Source organism: Phocoena sinus, chromosome 16 (assembly GCF_008692025.1).
Source record: "Phocoena sinus isolate mPhoSin1 chromosome 16, mPhoSin1.pri, whole genome shotgun sequence".
Lineage (NCBI taxonomy): Eukaryota > Metazoa > Chordata > Mammalia > Artiodactyla > Phocoenidae > Phocoena > Phocoena sinus.
This window is the reverse complement of record NC_045778.1, coordinates 34,311,442-34,330,508: the sequence shown is the minus strand read 5'-3', so window position 1 is coordinate 34,330,508 and position 19,067 is coordinate 34,311,442. Positions and strand designations below refer to the sequence as shown.

Genomic DNA, 19,067 nt, shown 5'->3' with positions numbered 1-19,067 from the left:
ACAGTGGTTAGGACTCCACACTTCCACTGCAGGGGGCATGGGTTCAGTCCCTGGTCGGGGAACTAAGATCCTGCAAGTGGCACAGCACAGCCCAAAAAAAAAAAAAAGAAATGCAATCTACCACACTAACAGAAATAATAATAATAATAATTTAATCATTTCAATAAATGTAGAGAAAGTGTTTGATAACAAAATTAACATTCACTCACAACAGAAATTCAGCAAATAAAGTAAAAGGGAATTTCTTTAATCTGATGAAAACTATCTACAACCCCCCCCACACACACACACACATATCCACACACACAAATATTAATGGTGAGCTATTAAAATTTTCCTAAAATTCTATCACCATTTCAATTCAACATTATGTTGGAGGTTCTAACCAGTGCAATAAAGGGTGGGGTGGGAGGGGGGGTTAGGAGGGATGTTGAGCCTTTGCAAATAGTATCACTGTATAGTATATGTAGAAATTCCAAAAACATTCACAGGCAAATTATCAAAACTAGTAAGTGGATTTACCAAGGTCACTGAAAAAACAGGTCAAAATATAAAAATCAGGAAATAAAATGTTTAAAGTGGTACCATTTATAGCAACCAAATCAAATACCTAAAAATAATGCAAATATGTATAAAATTTTACAGAAAAGTACAAAATGTTAGCAATAAATATTTCTTAAAGTCCCAAATAAATGGAGGAACAGACCACACCCATAAAGTAGAAGACTCACTATAGTAAATATGTCATTTCTCCCCAAATTGATCTATAAATTCAATGCAATCCCATTCAAAATCCCTATAGGTTCTTTGTAGAAACTGACAAACTCATTCTAACATTTAAATAGATTACAAAAAGCCAACTAGGGAAACCTTGGAAATGAACAAAACTAGAAGACTTACACTACCAGACGTCAATACTTATTTTAAAGCTACAACAATTAAAGCAGTGTAGCACTGACACGAGGATAAACAAAGAGACCAATGAACTAAAAGAGAGGCAAGAAATACATAGATACAATTACTGACTTAGGACAAAGAAAACCCTGCAGTACAGTAGGAAAAATATGACTTTTCCAAAATAAAGAAAAAAAAATTAATCTTGACTTCTACCTCGTATCATGCACATAAATAATTCCCAGATGGCTTGTAGACCTTAATATGAAAGGTTAAAAAACAAAGCTTTTAAAAATAAACATTGGGGGCTTCCCTGGTGGCGCAGTGGTTGAGAGTCCGCCTGCCGATGCAGGGGACACGGGTTCATGCCCCGGTCCAGGAAGATCCCACATGCCGCGGAGCGGCTGGTCCCGTGAGCCATGGCCGCTGAGCCTGAGCGTCTGGAGCCTGTGCTCTGCAACAGGAGAGGCCTCCATACCACAAAAAAAACCAACAACACTGGAATATACCTTCATAACTTTAGAGTAGACAAAAAATTCTCACAGTGCAAAAAGTGCTAATAATAAAGGAAAAATGTTAAATTGTTAAATTCTACTCATCAAAAGACACTATTAAAAGGTTTTAAAAGCAATCCATATATATAAAAATGTATACACATATGTGTATATGTGTGTATATATATAAAATTTATATCCAAAATATATAAAGGATTTTTACAAAACAATTAAGAAAAAATACATAAAGCCCAACAGAAGGCACTTCACAGAAGAGTATATACTAATGGCAAACAAGTAGTTACCACAAACCACAGGACAAAAATCTCAATGCAATACTACTATACCCCCACCAGAATAGCAAAAATGCAAAAAAAAAAAACAGACAACATAAAGTATAAACTAGAAAGTGGAATTTCGGGAATGCTTATTTACTGCTAGTGAGAGTTTAAACGGATACAACCACTTTGGAAAACTGAAAGCATCTAAAGCTATAGACATAAGTATACACTATAATCCAGCAATTCCTCTCCTACATATTTTGTGAACAGAAATGCATAAATGTTCACCAAAAAACATGATGCAAAATCTTCACAGCAGAAGCAGTAGCCCAAAACCAGATACAATCTAAATGTCCATCAATAGCAGAATAAAATAACTTATAATATATTCACACAATGGATTATTATGTAACAAGAAGAATGAGCAAACAACTAACAAATATGCATATAACATTTATTGGAAGAAGCCAGATATAAATAACACATGTCTATAATTCTACTCATATTGAATTCAGGAATAGGCAAAACTAAGCTACAGCAATAGAAATCAGAACAGTGGTTGCTCCTGGGGTGGGGTAACAGAATGACTGAAGAGCACAAGAAATATTCTGGTGTGCTGGAAATATTCTATATCATAAATGTGGATGACTGTTAAACAAGTATACACATTTTCAAAATTCCCTATGCGATATGCAAAAGACTTGTATATTTTATTGTATTTAAATTATACCTCAACAAACCACTGTCAATATTTAAGCAAAAAACAAAAGCCTAGATTCTAGACAAGTGCTATGCAAAGTAGTCCGTCTACAAACTGTGAGGACCTATGACAAGATAAGGAGCTTGCACCAGACTGCATCAACACACTGCTTTCTTCAAAGAGAAAGTCAGCTGAACTAAACAATGGATTTCAACTAAACTGTTAGTTGTGGACACAGCTGACTCACATTCTAGTGAAGGCTCCTAACCTCAACCTGGACTGGAATGAGCACTGTTGTAAAGAACCACCATAGTGGTGCTTGTGGAGAAGGACACAAGATTAGGAAATGTCTTTGGTGACACAAAGGAGGCAATGGAGAGACAAAGGAAAATGAGAACAGGCTAAAGTTCTTTTGGGGTAAGTTAGATATACTATTTTAGAAAAAGGAGAAAGAAGAAACAGAAAAAGTGAGATAATTTAAATAAAAATATAAGATAACAGAGTTAATTCCAAGTATATCAATAAATGCAAACATAAAGGACCAAACTCACCAGTTAAAAACAAAAGACAGACTGTATTTTTTATTTATTTATTTTAAATTTTTTTGCGGTACGCGGGCCTCTCACTGCTGTGGCCTCTCCCGTTGCAGAGTACAGGCTCCGGACGCGCAGGCTCAGTGGCCATGGCTCACGGGCTCAGCCGCTCCGTGGCACGTGGGATCTTCCCGGACCGGGGCACGAACCCGTGTCCCCTGCATTGGCAGGCGGATTCTCAACCACTGCGCCACCAGGGAAGCCCAGATTGTATTTTTTAAAAAATAATAACCTATTATATATCAAAAGAACTGATAGTGAAAGGATAGAAAATATATAAATAAAACTGGTAAAATATGCTAATTCTGAAAAAAAAGAGGCCTTAAGACAAAAAGCATAATGAGGGTTAGAGAGGTTCACTAAACAATGACTCAAAGTCCAATTCACCAAGGAAACAATTCTAAACAGGTACACATGTAACAAAATTAATTTAAAATAGAAAAAAGCAAACAGCTGATAGAATTTTAGAGCATAAATGGTAAATCCACTATCACAGTAGATCTTAACACACTCTTTTCAACTTTTACCATCAATTCACCATCCTTTCTCAGACTATCTTCTTCTTAGATCCAAAGAGAATGACAGACACCATTCCGTTCCAAAGCACAGAATGAACACTTTTGTAGTCTCCCATCCCATACACACAAGCCAAATGATCAAGGAGGAAATTCATGGATCTTAGAGACTAATGGTCAATTCAGATGTGTACTGAAGTCTTCCAGAGGCTATTTCATCATTTATGTTACAGGAACAGTGAACTGTCTGAAAAATGTCAGGTACTAGGCAGCTGACTGCTGTCATCTACTGGACACAATGGTCATTTCAACTTCAATCATATTCGCTTAAAAAGTCCTAGTAAGAGAGCACATAAGGCACTAAACCGTAATCTTTTCTGAACTTCCTTTATCTAACGAAATAAGAGATGCTGCCTCTAAATTACGTACGTGCCCTCTCCATGTCTGTGCAATTTAACAAGCCTCTGGTAACAACGTTTATTTTTTTCCAAGTCACAGGTTTATATGAATAAACCTGTGAAAATTACATCACCTGAAGTCTACCTGGAATTTAATATACCACAAAAACTACCAATTTTCCCATACAACTACTGGAAAATTGATTTTATATACTCAGTAACTACAGGGAATAACTTTAATCACACAAACTATACTTTACTCACATGGCATATAATCCACATTACTTGCAATTTTTCTTAAAATATGCATGTATAAATATATGGTAGGTCCTCTAGTGCTCATTCATATCTGGTGCCCTCGCCTACCAGGCACACAGGAAAATTATACTTCCTGCCCACTCAGTACATAAGATTAGTTCCAGTCAGTATGTTGTGAGTAAAAGTGCCATATGCCACCTGCAGGCCACAGCAGTAACTGCATGTGTGAGACCCTCTGCCAGTAACTGCATGTGTGAGATCCTCGTTACCAGAGTGACAAAGGGTCTCAAAAGAGCCCCAAGATCAAAGCAGCTTGGAACACTGAAGACAGTTGCCCTAGAGAGTTGTCCAGACCTACAATAGACATTTTAAGAGTAAAAAATAAACTTTTATTGTGTTAAGTCACTGAGAGTTGGCACTGAGAATGTTACCTCAGCACAGCCTAGCCCAGGATTTCTCATCAGCAGCACTATTTACATCTTGGGCTGGATAAATCTTTGTTGTGGGTGCTATGCTGTGCATTACAGGATGTTAAGCAGTATCCCAGTGTCTACCCATTAGTTGCCAGCAGCATCCCTCAATGTGACAACCAAAAATGTCTCCAGACATTGCCTTCCCCTACTGAGAACCACTAGCCTAGCTTAACCTGAACAGTACAGTGTGTCCATATGAATATGTGTGTGTATTTATTTACATACAGCTGACCTTTGAAAAACATGGGGTTAGAGGTGCTGACCCTCCACACAGTTGAAAATCCACGTTTAACTTACAATCGGCCCTCTATATATATACACTGTTCCTCCCTACCCGCATTACCGCATCCGCAAATTCAACCAACCACAGACTGTGTAGTACTGTAGTATTTTTACTATTGAAAAAGATTCATATATAAGTGGACCCTTGTAGTTCGAACCCATGTTATTCAAGGGTCAACTACATTATGAATGTGTATGAGAACATATTTAACTCGTGCTATGTTATACAAATATGTGCTTTATTATGTATTAAGACCAGATGTTTTGTAGGCCTTTAAGAGATATGAATCCCCATTTCTCAAACTAGGAAAGTTAGTTCATAAACTTAAAAAATCCAATCAATATCCCAAGTCTCTCTATAGCAAAGTAAACAAAATGTTCCAAAATGGTATATAAATCCATACATACTATGCTGTTCATCTCAGAGGACTCATAGCTCCCAACTGGGTGGACGTTTCCAATGGGCTCCAAGCCCTCTTCATCCCACATGTACGTTCCATCAGAGCTATCAGATGGAGAGAGTTCAAATGAAGAACCAGCTCTGTAATCTGTATCTGGTGAAATCAAGTTGTTTCCAGAAGCATGTTTTGAACATTCACTCCTGTCTTCAGGTGATTTTTTAAAAGAGAGGAAAAAAAAGTTATTAATTCACAAAAATATAATTATTTCTCAGGTTCAAAAAATATAAGCTTTAATAATTTGATATATTATAGCAAAAAAGTTGGCAAAAAAGTATTCATAACTAGAATCTTCTAAATCTAAACAATAAAAAAATCAAGATGCAAAATCTTAAAAATAAACTACTGAAATATTTCCCAATAAAGAAAATTCATTGAGTCATCTTTCACTTCTGCAATATTTCTAGAAATGTACATAAAGCCTCATATTCTTTGAATATTTCCTAAGATATTTATTTTTAAGCACTGCCCAGGAAACTCTTTACTCTGTGTATATCATTTAATCTTGCAGTTGACTCCTTATAAGGAAATAACTTACTCCAGTAGTCACTCCTAACTAGAAGACCCTCAGGCAGTCAAGGGTTTATGCATATCTCCAGGGATGGCCTAGTCCTTCAACCAGACTACATGCCTATACCCAAACCGTCAGTTTGTTCCTTTTTCAGGCCAGATGGGCACAGAGATATATTTTCTCCAGTATTTAGCACCAGGATTACCAAGTATAAGAAGAAATGTTTAACAGGTGCTATCTCTCTCTCAATTAAAAAAATTAAGCTCCTCTGAAAGTTTAACTATTAAGTCTACTAAGCAAGAAATCTAACTCTTCCTTAAAAAAAATTAAAATTGCCTAGGATAAAAAAATTCATTAGATTTGACATAACCTATATTAGTCCATTTACCCTTTGGTACAGCTTTACTCTTAACAAATAGTAGTGATCTACTACCCTAAAGGAAGAGATGGTTTAAAACAGGCTGCCACTGATTGGAGGAAGCAGAGAAAAAAATAATTTTGAAGCAAGCAGGGATAAGCCTGTGTGTGACAAAGAAGAGCAAAGGTAAAATACCATAAGGGAATGAATATTTTTATGGATGTTGTTTTAGCATGAAAAATAGAACAAGGGACAAAATTCACAAGGAAGGTAAATGTTGCCCCATTCCAATTTTGTCTAGATCCATCCTTCCATGAAATTGTTAGTATCCTGGTATTAATCAGAAGATAATCCTAAATGGAAATTCAGTTCTATTATCTAGGAGAAAGCAAAAAAAATTAAGGACATTAATATTTACCAGAGACACTTGTATCTATCCACTCATCAGTTTTACTGAAGGATTTTTCATTTTCCTTGGGGGAATCAAATATATCCTTTGGTGGTTCGTTTTCACACTTTTCTTCTTTGAGAGAAATTTCCTCTGGAGTTACTCTAGTTCTGTTGGAATCTTCTATATCTATAAAATCATCACTGAAGTCTTCACTTAAATCATTCTTATCAGAAGATGACAGAGAAGACAATGAAATGTCATCCACATCATCACCCAGGTATCTAATTTTAGTATCATGTTTCATGGTCTGGTCATTTTCTGTTCTATAACTATCATTTTCAATTAGTTCTTGGTCCTTATCCTTAGCTCTGTCCTTAGCCACAAGTGTAGCATCTTCCTCTATACATGTGTCAGCCGGTGAATTTTTATTACCATCAACTGTGATAGTCCCAGAAAATGGAGACCGGCCAGATTTCAGTAGAGAGGGATGAACCATCCTATAACCCAAAGTGGAAGTTACACCCGGGCCATTTGGTAAAGCCAACTTCTTTCCACCAGCAGCATAAGGCCTATTAAATCCATACCTTAAATGTTCATTCCCATTGAGTACTTCTGACTGCCGAGAATTTCTTGCTAGCATACTTGACCTCAGAGGCACTCTAATGGGTAGCTGTTGATTCTGATAAGGCTTTGTAAGATCTGCAGCTCTATTGAAGGAATGTGATCTGGTTATAGATGAAGGTGGAAGGAATGAATTCTGAATGGAATGTGAAAAACTCTGTGACCTAACCATTTTTTCACAAGCAAGAGATTTAATATTATCTAGGGATTGTGCTAAGCTTTCTCCAGAACTGCTTCTGGTGGCACAGGAGTTTGCTCTAGGCCTTTGGATGCTACCAGCTGATCGGTTTCCATAAAATCCATTCAACTGCGACTTTGGAGCACTGACTGAAGCATATGAAGTCCTTCCTAATAATGTGCCTTTGGTGAATTTACCCAAATTAGATGGTCCAGACAAAGACTTTTGGTTTAACTCTTCTGCAGATGACACAAACATAGTAGATGTCTTTGCTAACTTTGATGTGAGTAAAGAAATACTTTTCAAACCTCCCTTCATCCCATTTTTATCAAACATTCCTTGAGCAGGTGCATGTTTTTCAGGATCAATTTCTTTATCATGTGAACTCTGAGTACCGTTAGGCTCTTCAGGACTTTGTGCACTAAACTGGTATTTATTTGCCGTTCTCCAATTAAATGAATGGGACAATGAACAATCAGAGCCATTATTTTTGATGTAACTTTTGGCATTGCTACTCTTGGAAGTTCCCAATAAATTAACAGGTTTTCCATTTGGCATTGGCTGCAGTGTACTTCTTACAGGTTTTGTTCCATACTTTGGCAACTTGGAACCCAAAAAAGTCTTGATTTGTGTTTTTTCTTCCATGAGCTATATGGTGCATTTGTTCTTAAAATTTGACAAAATCTGAGGAGACAAAAAAGCAGATTAAACATTTCTAAATAAGGATAATTACATGGATTATTATATAATATGAATGCATATTCTTAAATAAATGCAGCAAAAACCAAAAGTTACTCATAATTCCTACAGAACTCTTAATAAATACTGATTACACTAATTAATAACTTTATGTTAGAAGAAAATAAACATTTTTGTAAACCCTTTTATTAACTTGGGCCATGGATGATGATAGCAACATCCAGAAATAATAAAATTAGACTATCAAATTTGTATTAAAAAATAACACTTCTACAGCACATCTTCCAATTTCCAATCCAAATTATTTTTCCATTTTGGGTAATATTATTTCCTTCAAAAATAAAAACGTGACTTTGGTTTTTTTTGGGGGGGGGGTTCGCGGGCCTCTCACTGTTGTGGCCTCTCCCGTTGCGGAGCACAGGCTCCAGACGTGCAGGCTCAGCGGCCATGGCTCACGGGCCTAGCCGCTCCGCGGCACGTGGGATCTTCCCGGACCACGGCACAAACCCGTGTCCCCTGCATCGGCAGGCGGACTCTCAACCACTGCGCCACCAGGGAAGCCCTGGTTTTTTTTTTAAGTGCACTTGATCTTATAAAAACTGGAATACAATTTAAAACTTTCATTATTAAAGTTACGAGAAGGATGTAGATAAAGAATCCAACAGCACGAAATAATTCTTCTGGCATCAAGGCTGAAATATCAGCTGTCATTTTAAGCAAATATCTCAAAAGGATTTCTATCCAGTAATATAAACATACATTACAGTTAGTGTCAGGGTGAGAAGTATAATGAATTAATAACATTGATTAGTCCATTAATCTCACCTCTCAATTTTTTTTCTTTATATTGGTTGCACCGTGTCTTAAGTCGCAGCAGGCAGGCTCCTTAGTTGTGGCATGCGAACTCTTTAGCTGCAGCATGCATGCGGGATCTAGTTCCCTGACCAGGGATCGCCAACCCAGGACCCCTGCATAGGGAGCGTGAAGTCTTATCCATTGCACCACCAGGGAAGTCCCTCAAATTATTTTAAAGGTAATAAAAACAACAAAAGGTTCAATGAACACAAAAGAGCATAAAAATAAAAAGTGTCCTCTATGTAACTTTAATAAATTATGTCATCTGATGAGATTACAAAAATGAGATACAATATTAAAATGCCCTAACATTAACAGAAAAATATAATATGGTCACTATATGTTCACTGTGGTTATATAAAAATGGTGTAACACGGGCTTCCCTGGTGGTGCAGTGGTTGAGAGCCACCTGCCGATGCAGGGGACATGGGTTCGTGCCCTGGTCCAGGAAGATCCCACATGCCATGGAGCGGCTGGGCCCGTGAGCCTGGCTGCTGAGCCTGCGCATCTGGAGCCTGTGCTCTGCAATGGGAGAGGCCACAACAGTGAGAGGCCCGCGTATCGCACAAAAAAAAAAAAAGAGACAGACTAGGGCTACCCTGGTGGCACAGTGGTTGGGAATCTGCTCTGCCAATGCAGGGGACAAGGGTTCAAGCCTTGGTCCGGGAAGTCCACACGCGCCACGGAGCGGTGAAGCCCATGCACCACAACTGCTGAGCCTGCGCTCTAGAGCCCGCGAGCCACAACTACAGAAGCCCCGTGCCTAGAGCCCCGTGCTCCTCAACAAGAGAAGCCACCGCAATGAGAAGCCCGTGCACTGAAACAAAGAGTAGCCCCGCTCACCACAACTAGTGAAAGGCCACGTGCAGACCCCAAAGCAGCCAAAAAATAAATAAATAAAATTAATTAATTTTTTTAAAAAGACACAGACTATACATATGTGTGTTTCATTTTTCAGCCAAAAATCCACCAGCTACAGTCGAACAAGAAAATGCTTAAACTAAACATCTCTAAACTTTAAAAAAGTAGTGGACCAGAAAAAGATTCTGCACAGTGTGATCTGGCTCCTAGCCTGATTACACTGCCTAGAAGCAATAATGAGAAAAATTGGTGAGTTCATAAAACTTGAAATTTGAATTTTTAATATATAAATATTTTAATATTTTAATAAAGATCCTCCGGTTTGGATAGAAAGACCTGCTTTGGCATGCCCTAGAAAAGTCCAGGAGAACACCTTTCAGCACAGAAGCTTTAAAACCTAAGCTGAGACAGGCAGAATGGCCACCAGAAACCTGTTGACTTCCAAGGCATTCTTCTGAGTTAAGGAAAGGGTCTGAAGCCCCTAGAAATGTACTACACCCTCGGCAGGATGGAATAAGGCCAGTACAGGACACTTAACAAAATCTAAGGAGACAGGAGAGCCTGGAGCCCCAGAAGAACTCTCCCCCCACCACCACCTTATATCCTTCAACTACAGAGAAGCAGACAGAGAATAAAACACACTGCTCAAAAGATGTATTGAGGGGGTACAGTAAAAGGAGGAGACAAAGTCACAGCTAAGATGAGGATGGCATCAAGGAGAATTCACCCATGTTATATCAGGGCAGATACAAAGTCTTGACTTCACTATCCAAGTCTTTACCTAGCAAGATATAAAGAAAAGGCCATGCAACTGTATAAACAAGAGGGTGGAAAGAAGAGGAAAGAAAAGAAGAACCTAGTCTGAAAGCAAATATAACACAGGAAAATAAGGAAATCCCCAATGAGTTCTTTGTAACAGAAAACAACCTAATAAGCACATACATTTAATAAATCAAAAGCTCAAAGATAAAAAGACAAAACAGGTAAGTTGAAAAGAAAAGCTATGGAGCTAAGAAAATTAAGAAAAATGAATTTGAAAAAAAAGCAAGAAAAAGAACCAAACACTGAAAATCAAACTAATGGCAAGAAGAAAAATCATAAGAAAAATCTCCTAAGTACTGAGGAGAAAAACAGACAGAGATACCAAGGCAATCAGATAGAATAAGTAGGACAGAGACTAAACAGAAATATACTTAGTATCCCTGAAGTAGAATAACTAAACAAATAGAAGAGAAAAAGCAGGTAGACATGATAGAAAATAGCCCTAAAATAAAGGTAAAGAAAATCTACAAAAGGAAAGGAAAAATACAATAAACCACAGATCCAAATACATATCTAAATTAAATTAATAAAACGTCAAGGATAAAGAAATAATTCTCTGGGAATGCAGATTGAAAAAAATCATTTTGTAAAGAAAATTTTAAGACTTTTGAATAAGCAAAAAAGATCCTTCTGATGAAATGCTGCAGCTTCTAGGGATAATTTAATCCTACAGGAACTGTCATTGGACTATTTTACCACTCTGTAAAGATAGAGGTTAACATATAGAAAACTAATGGTAAAGCACACAATTCTTGTCTACAGACATGCAAATAAATTCTGCCCATTTCAGTTGACTTCTCTCCACCATGATGGAAGAAGCCAGCTTTGCAAATTCACTTCAATATTCCTGATCTATAAATGTACGTGTCCTTTGCATTCTCCCTTGAACCAGCTATAACATATCTGACTCCCTCATTAATGATTAGATAAATAAAACCTTTAACATGTCCATTTGATATCTGAATAAGAGTCATGATTTAATTCTCTTCTAAAATTTATCCTTAGTAGTTTTGGAAATTCCACCAAGATACCCAGTGGATTCACCTGACAGAGCTAGGTAACTTCTTTGCCAAAATAGTACATATACCTCACAGGCAGCTCAAGCCCAGACATTTCTTGTCTCCCAGAAGTGAACTAAGAACAGCAATAGAACTTTGTTAACTGTGCTTTCTATTTTAACTTTCCTCTCTTCTAATTTTGTTTTTGTTTTTAGTTTATTTATGGTCAATAAGTTATTCTCTGTTGGTGATAACAATGATTCAGAATTTGATTTTATGGACTGTCATTCAGTAATCTCTGTAAACAAATTAATGGTTTATACAGATCTGTGTTGGGTGAGAGAAAAAGAAGAATCTGATTCATTAGTCACCTGTTCACTTATCTCTTTTGTTTACCTATCTTTTTTTTTTTTTTTTTTTTTTTTTTTTTTTTGCGGTACGCGGGCCTCTCACTGTTGTGGCCTCTCCCGTTGAGGAGCACAGGCTCCGGACGCGCAGGCTCAGCGGCCATGGCTCACGGGCCCAGCCGCTCCCCGGCATGTGGGATCTTCCCAGACCGGGGCACAAACCCGTGTCCCCTGCATCGGCAGGCGGACTCTCAACCACTGAGCCACCAGGGAAGCCCTATAAAGTCTCTTAAAAGCAGCTCTGTTCCGACTGGCTTATAATATGCACTATTTTTATAAATTGAATATTACCAAAATTCCCAGAAAATAAGCAAATTGATCTTCTAATATTTTAACTGTGTTATATTTTTTAAAATTATTCTTACAGAAATTAACTCAGAAAGGTTTTAAGAACTAAGTTCATATAATTAAGGTAAATGGCAAACAAAAATAGTTTAATAGGTTTATCTTCTGCTTTTTAAAATCAATGTTAAGTATAATACAAGCATACATCTTTATTCCATTAGAGTAACTTTCTAAAACATATATAGGCTTACTGATCAAATAAGCCAGTATTACTCACACACAGTGTTTAAGACTATGAAAATGTAAAACTGTATTTAAATTGAATGACTATTCTGACAAACTTTTCATTTCAACAGTAATTATGTTTTACAGTATGTCATCTTACAAATAATTTTCCAAGAACTTTAAGGTAACAAAAGCGTAGACTCATATTAAACTGAATTAATTAGTGGATAATCACTGGCTTGCTAGATCATTTCTAAGTAAGAATATTAAAACTTTGGTTACTAAGCATAATTTCAAGTTATATGTTTTTGCTTCTTGTTATTGTGTGCTACAGAAAGACTCTCTTTGGGGCATGTAAAATGAACATGTTCGTTTTTGCTACTTGAGAAATTGTACACTAGATCCCATTTTTATAAAAGTAACATGCCAGATAGATAGATAAATAGACAGACAGACAGAGGATATAACATAGAGATGTGCGTGCACCTATATATTTAAACACACAAACTGTTAATAGTGATTACCATTAGGGAAGTGAGAATTAGGTGAAAAGAAGACTTTTCACCTTTACATCGTTATTGCTTAAATACTTTAAATATGCCCATATTTTTGCCATTTAAAACATGTTAACTAAAAAACTGCATTTAAAAAATTAAAAAAATTTATTCAGTATCAAACAAGACTCTTAAACAGTTTAATCTTACCAAAAAAATTATTTAAAATTAAGTTTAATATTACAGAAAATATACTTAAAAGACATAAAAATAGAAGTTTGGATAAAACACAAAAGAGGATTTTTTAGTCAACAGACATTATTTTTTCATAAATTACTATTTCAATTTCTCCAGACTTCAACCTCAATTTATTGTTTCACTTATCAATTTTATCTTTAAAATTTTATTCTAAATTCACCATATCCATTCCACAATTCTAGTTCTTACCCTCATCTCTTTCTGCATTACTAAAAAGCCTTCCTACGTTATCAAGATTCCAACTCCATTTCTATTCAAACTGTCAAAACAGTTATTCTCTCAAAGCACAGATCTGATCATGTCATTCTATAGATTAAAAACCACGTGTGGCCCAGGAACAACAAAATAAAATCCAAAACCCACTGTACAGAGATCAAGCTTCTCTATTTGCTTCTACCCTATCACTGCAGTACTATACATTCTAGCCAAGATACATTGTCTATCATTCCCCAAATCCATCCTATATTTTGTACCTTCTATGCCTTTGCTAAAGTTGTAAAGACCACCTTGAAGATCCTACCCTCCAAGTCCAAAATCATTACACTCACAAACCTTTCCAGTTAAAATTAATTTTGCATCCTTCTCTATTCCCTTCACACCAATAATAGAGCTGAGTCTGTCTTATATTGTGTGCATGTTTATTTGACCCATAAGAAAGTATGAGAGCATAAACTGTGCCTGCTATGGGATCACAAATATGACAGATCCTCAACTTTTAAGTAAACTCATAATCTTAGTGCAAATTAATTTAATAAATAGTAAGCCAAGACTGAAAGTAATTTCATTTTGTGGGCCTGTGACTGATTGGTAGTAGCGGCCTTGAGCAATACGTTGAGGACTCTGAGGTGAAATCTAGACTCTGCAGTAAAGAATCTTGCAAACAGCAATATCTGCCATAAGCAGGAAAAGGGACAGCATATCCATGCTGGATTGACTGCCATGCTCATTTTCTGATAATGACCTTTACCACAAAACATACTACAGACCTACAAATACTTTCAGGGTGACCATAAGAAAACTGGTAATGATATTAGATATAAGGGTCATTCTGCAAATCATTAAATAACACACATTAAAGATTCTGTCCTCTGGTGAGTCATCTGTGAGTCAGAAAGGCTTTAACATTTCCCTGCCAGTCACAAGTAGACTGAGAACAGAACACTCTATTCTTTCACTTTTCTATGCTTCTCCTTGACTGTCTAAAATGAGGGTAATATATGTTATCCCCCAAGAACATCTTAAGTATTAATAACTTAGAGGCACAAGATAAGCCCACAAGAAAGACACACTGTTACTACAAAATGTTTAGGGTGCTATCACATGGCAGGGGAGAAAAAAGATTAGGACCTGAATGTACTATTTCCTATCAAGATTATTTACTGATTTCTAAATGCACAAATAACTGCAACATAATTGTTATCAATCATCTTGGACTGTGGTCTTAAAACTAAGCTAATCTGACAGCTCAACTCTATAAAGTTTCCATATTTGCTTATGTTATGAATATTGTCACTTCATTTGTTGATGAGCTACCTTCTGTCTTTAAATATTCATGAAACTTTCTCCTATACTTACTTGTAACTCTGAAATGAAATAAAACAGACATTGTGAATCTGCTTCATTTTAGTAGTTGTGCTGTCTTTGCTACACTTTTCCTGATATGCAGTCGGTTAAGCAATTAAAAAATGCAGTCATGGGCTTCCCTGGTGGCGCAGTGGTTCAGAGTCCGCCTGCCGACGCAGGGGACACAGGTTCGTGCCCCGGTCGGGGAGGATCCCACATGCCGCGGAGCGGCTGGGCCCATGAGCCATGGCCACTGAGCCTGCGCGTCCGGAGCCTGTGCTCCACAACGGGAAAGGCCACAACAGTGAGCGTCCCACGTACCGCAAAAAAAAAAAAAAAAAAATGCAGTCATAAGTCTGAAAAAGCACATGTTGACTACATCATCTAATGATATAATCTTCTCTGAAATACTTTAAACATTGTCTGTGAGCTTTAGTTTAATGCTGAACTAAGAATAATACCTGGTACAGGGCCTGGAAATATCTGAGATTTTGAGTTACTTCCTGTAAGAATAATTTTTTTAAGTAGAGCACATTTAAAGTATGGTAGTTCACATTTGAAAGAATTTTCAAAACTACTTATAAATTCTTTTTTTAAAAATTACAAATCAAAGTTTTTTGCTTTTAAAAGGAATCCACAATTGGATAAGAAGGGAAAAGAAGGAGCAAATATTACTGAGTACTTATATAACAGGTAACATCCTTACCACTTTGTCCCTGTTAATTGTTTAATCTTCCTAATATTATAAGGTGGTAGATTTCATTCTATTTTAAACAGATAAACCAAGATTCAGAAAGGCTAAAACACTTGCCCAAATTCACAAGTTCATAAATTAGTTAAGAGAATTCAGGTTCAACTCTACGTGATTCCAGGATCCAGGCAGACTGCCTTCCTGACAAAGGAATGAAATATTCTGAGAAGTTTACTGATAGCTAGGGACAACAGTGAAGGAAGGAACTGGATAGCTAAGGTTAGAGGAGAAGCATGAAGACTGCAAAGAACCTAGGTATTGATTAAAGAAGTTTTTGCAAAAAAACAAGAGCTTTCTCTTTTTCAAATTTCTTTCATATCAATTACTTTATCATCTGAGGAACCACCCACTCATATTCTTTTTTTTCGTTTTTCAAATAGCTTTTTAGAAGGTATGAAATGCATACATTTTAGGGATTTTACATAGGCATAAATTCACTACTGAGTCCAAGAGCAGTTAACTGAACAACAATGCTGATGACTACATGCCCCTACCAGTCACTTCTTGAAACTTGCTTTCTCATTCAGATAACTACATTTAATTTAAAAAAAAAAAAATTTTTTTTTTACCTTGTGTTACCCAACCATTTCCCTCATATCCTCTTCTCCCATGTTTTTTCTGGCTGTCATCTATGTCAAGTTGATTCAAAGCCTTGATTATAGCAATTAAATAAGTAAAAATAACACCTTCAAAAGTAAAGGTTTAAAACAAAACAACTTCATTCCAGATTCTTCACGGTTTTAAAGAGTGCACACCGAGATCAACCCAAAACCCCACTTTTTTTTTTTTTTTTTAAATCAAGCTGACCTTTTTGTCCTCTAGCTACAATTTTTTACTCAGGCAGATGGGGATCAAAGCAACTTGTGGAAGTTAGTCTCAAAATGAATTTGTGGTTTGGGAACATTAAATGATGTTATTAAATGCAGATTCAAAGTATATTACTTCCTGAAACTTTAATTTAAGGAACAACGAGAATACTAGCAGCTAAAGAAGAACTGGAAGCTCCTCTGGCCAACCACAAAAGCTCTCTCTCCAAATTTATTTAGTTCAGGTAAAACTCAATAACTGCGTAGGGCATTCAAATGAATGTGTACTCCTATTTCTTGTCAACAAGCCAAGAAGGGTTCCTCAGACCACTCCAGGTTTATGTTCCCTTCACTGGAAACCAAGTTCTTTGAGAATACAAACTATGCCTTTCACTCTTCCGTTTCCTCACTGTGGCCCTAGGACATAGGCTCACACATAATTGGCATTTTATAAATTCAGGTTGAAAGCAAGAAAAGCATATCCCTTAACAGTGATTTTCTGAGAATTTTGTTAGTTTTACCTCTAATCAACAATATAAGTATTTAGGGCTTCCCCGATGGCCCAGTGGTTGAGAATCCGCCTGCCAATGCAGGTGACACAGGTTCGAGCCCTGGTCCAGGAAGATCCCACATGCCACAGAGCAACTAAGCCCATACACCACAACTAATGAGCCTGCACTCTAGAGCCCGTGAGCTACAACTACTGAGACCGCGTGCCTAGAGCCCGTGCTCTGCAACAAGAGAAGCCACCGCAATGAGAAGCCCACACACCACAACGAAGAGTAGCCCCTGCTCGTCGCAACTAGAGAAAACCCGCGTGCAGCAACGAAGACCCAATGCAGCCAAATAAATTAATTAAATAAATTTTTTAAAAAAGCAATAAAAGCATTTATATGTATAAAGCATAACACAGCCTGACACAAGTACAAGCTTCTGTTTATAAACTCCTATTTTCCTAGGTAAAACAGGCACCCAAATTCATGATATTGATTTTTTTCCCACCCCTCCACAAACCACACTGGGTTATTAAACCCAATGAAAAAGCCAGTCTCCTCCCTGGTAGCTTTCTTGCTTAAGAATCTATTCTAATTTGGAATCTCATTCCCTATTCATACCCATGGCACCTAACTCTTTAAGTTTTTTCCAAGAAACCTACAACTTTTGGCATAAAACATTATTAAAAGAAAATAAATTACAGGGGCTTCCCTGATGGCGCAGTGGTTGAGAATCTTCCTGCTAATGCAGGGGACATGGGTTCGAGCCCTGGTCTGGGAAGATCCCACATGCCGCAGAGCAACTGGGCCCGTGAGCCACAACTACTGAGCCTGAGTGTCTGGAGCCTGTGCTCCGCAAAAGAAGAGGCCGCAATAGTGAGAGGCCTGCGCATCGCGATGAAGAGTGGCCCCTGCTTGCCACAATTAGAGAAAGCCCTCCCACAGAATCGAAGACCCAACACAGCAAAAATAAGTTAATTAATTAATTTTTTAAAAAGTCTCCATTCTTAAAAAAAAAAAATTACAAAAGAAATGGGACATGACACAATCTCAGTCTGATTGTGCTCTTTATAAGTTCTTTGTGTGATTTAATTACAAAGTATTTTAGATAATTACTCTGCAACTTTTAATTGAACTAGGATACTCATATTTTAACATTTTTAAAAGTAAAAATCCGTAAACTAGTTAACAGCATTTAACCAGTCCCAGAGGTATTGACACTGAGAATCTTATTGATTTGTAAAAATCAGAGTGATTAAAGTTAGGTACAATATTTGCATCTATAAGTTGACCATGATGTAAGGCATAAGGATCACTGAATATAAGAGCAATCTTATTGTGCTTAGGCCTATCACAATTCAACTTCTGCCTCTGCAGGGAAGCCCCACTTAATTCACTGCATACCTCCACCTCAGATTACTATAACACTTTTTTATTAAGCATCTATGAGACAAGATCCTAAAAAATAAACAAGGTAGGATATAATGCCTGCCAGGAGAAGCTTATGATCTGGCAAAGGAAGGAATGTTTTCATCATGGTCATGACTTAGAATACATTAATTCAGTCATCAAACATGTATTGAAAGCCTTTTTGAAGACATTTATTAAAAGATTTATTACAAATCAGGCTCTGTGCTAGAGGATGTGGATACAACAGACACTCCAATACAGAGAAAAAGATATATAGACAAGAAAAGGGCAATGAAGTGCTATAATTGCTATAGGAGAGTATACGGGGTAGTACATGAGGGTACAAAAAAGAAAGTACTTAATGGGAGAAGGGGATTTCATAAATGGCTTCATAGAGGAAGCCAATGCTTGAGTTGGGTCCAAATGATAAATAGTAATAATAATATAATAATAAGAAAATGTGAGAAGCAATACAGCCTAAGTAAAGAGTATAAACAAAAGCACAGAACCAGCATGGCACATTCAGGAAACTGTTATTAATTAAATAAGGGTAGTGAACAGGGTTCAAAGAAATGCTGCAGGAAACGAGAGAAGATTCAATGGAAAAAATACAGCCTGCGAAAGGCCTTAAATGCCATACTAAGAAATTTGAACTTTACTACAGGCAGTAAGGAAGCCAAAGGGTTTTAGTCAGAAAAACAATGACCTGACCTGAATTTTGAAAACTGACTCTG

At 36.9% G+C, this 19,067-nt stretch overlaps 1 protein-coding gene across 5 annotated transcripts in view; it reads right to left on the bottom strand.

Moving 5' to 3' along the window:
• Window positions 1–19,067, bottom strand: part of CCSER2 (coiled-coil serine rich protein 2) — a 160,671-nt gene that overhangs the window by 118,681 nt on the left and 22,923 nt on the right. For all 5 annotated transcript variants that reach the window (XR_004346138.1, XM_032607899.1, XM_032607902.1 and 2 more), the window contains 2 exons: window positions 6,634–8,089; window positions 5,297–5,493 (listed from right to left, as the gene is read on the bottom strand). Coding sequence is in view for 4 of the 5 variants with exons in the window: in XM_032607899.1 (XP_032463790.1) it covers window positions 5,297–5,493; window positions 6,634–8,050 (1,614 nt within the window). In the remaining variant the exon portion in view is untranslated. The remainder of the gene's footprint in view (window positions 1–5,296; window positions 5,494–6,633; window positions 8,090–19,067) is intronic.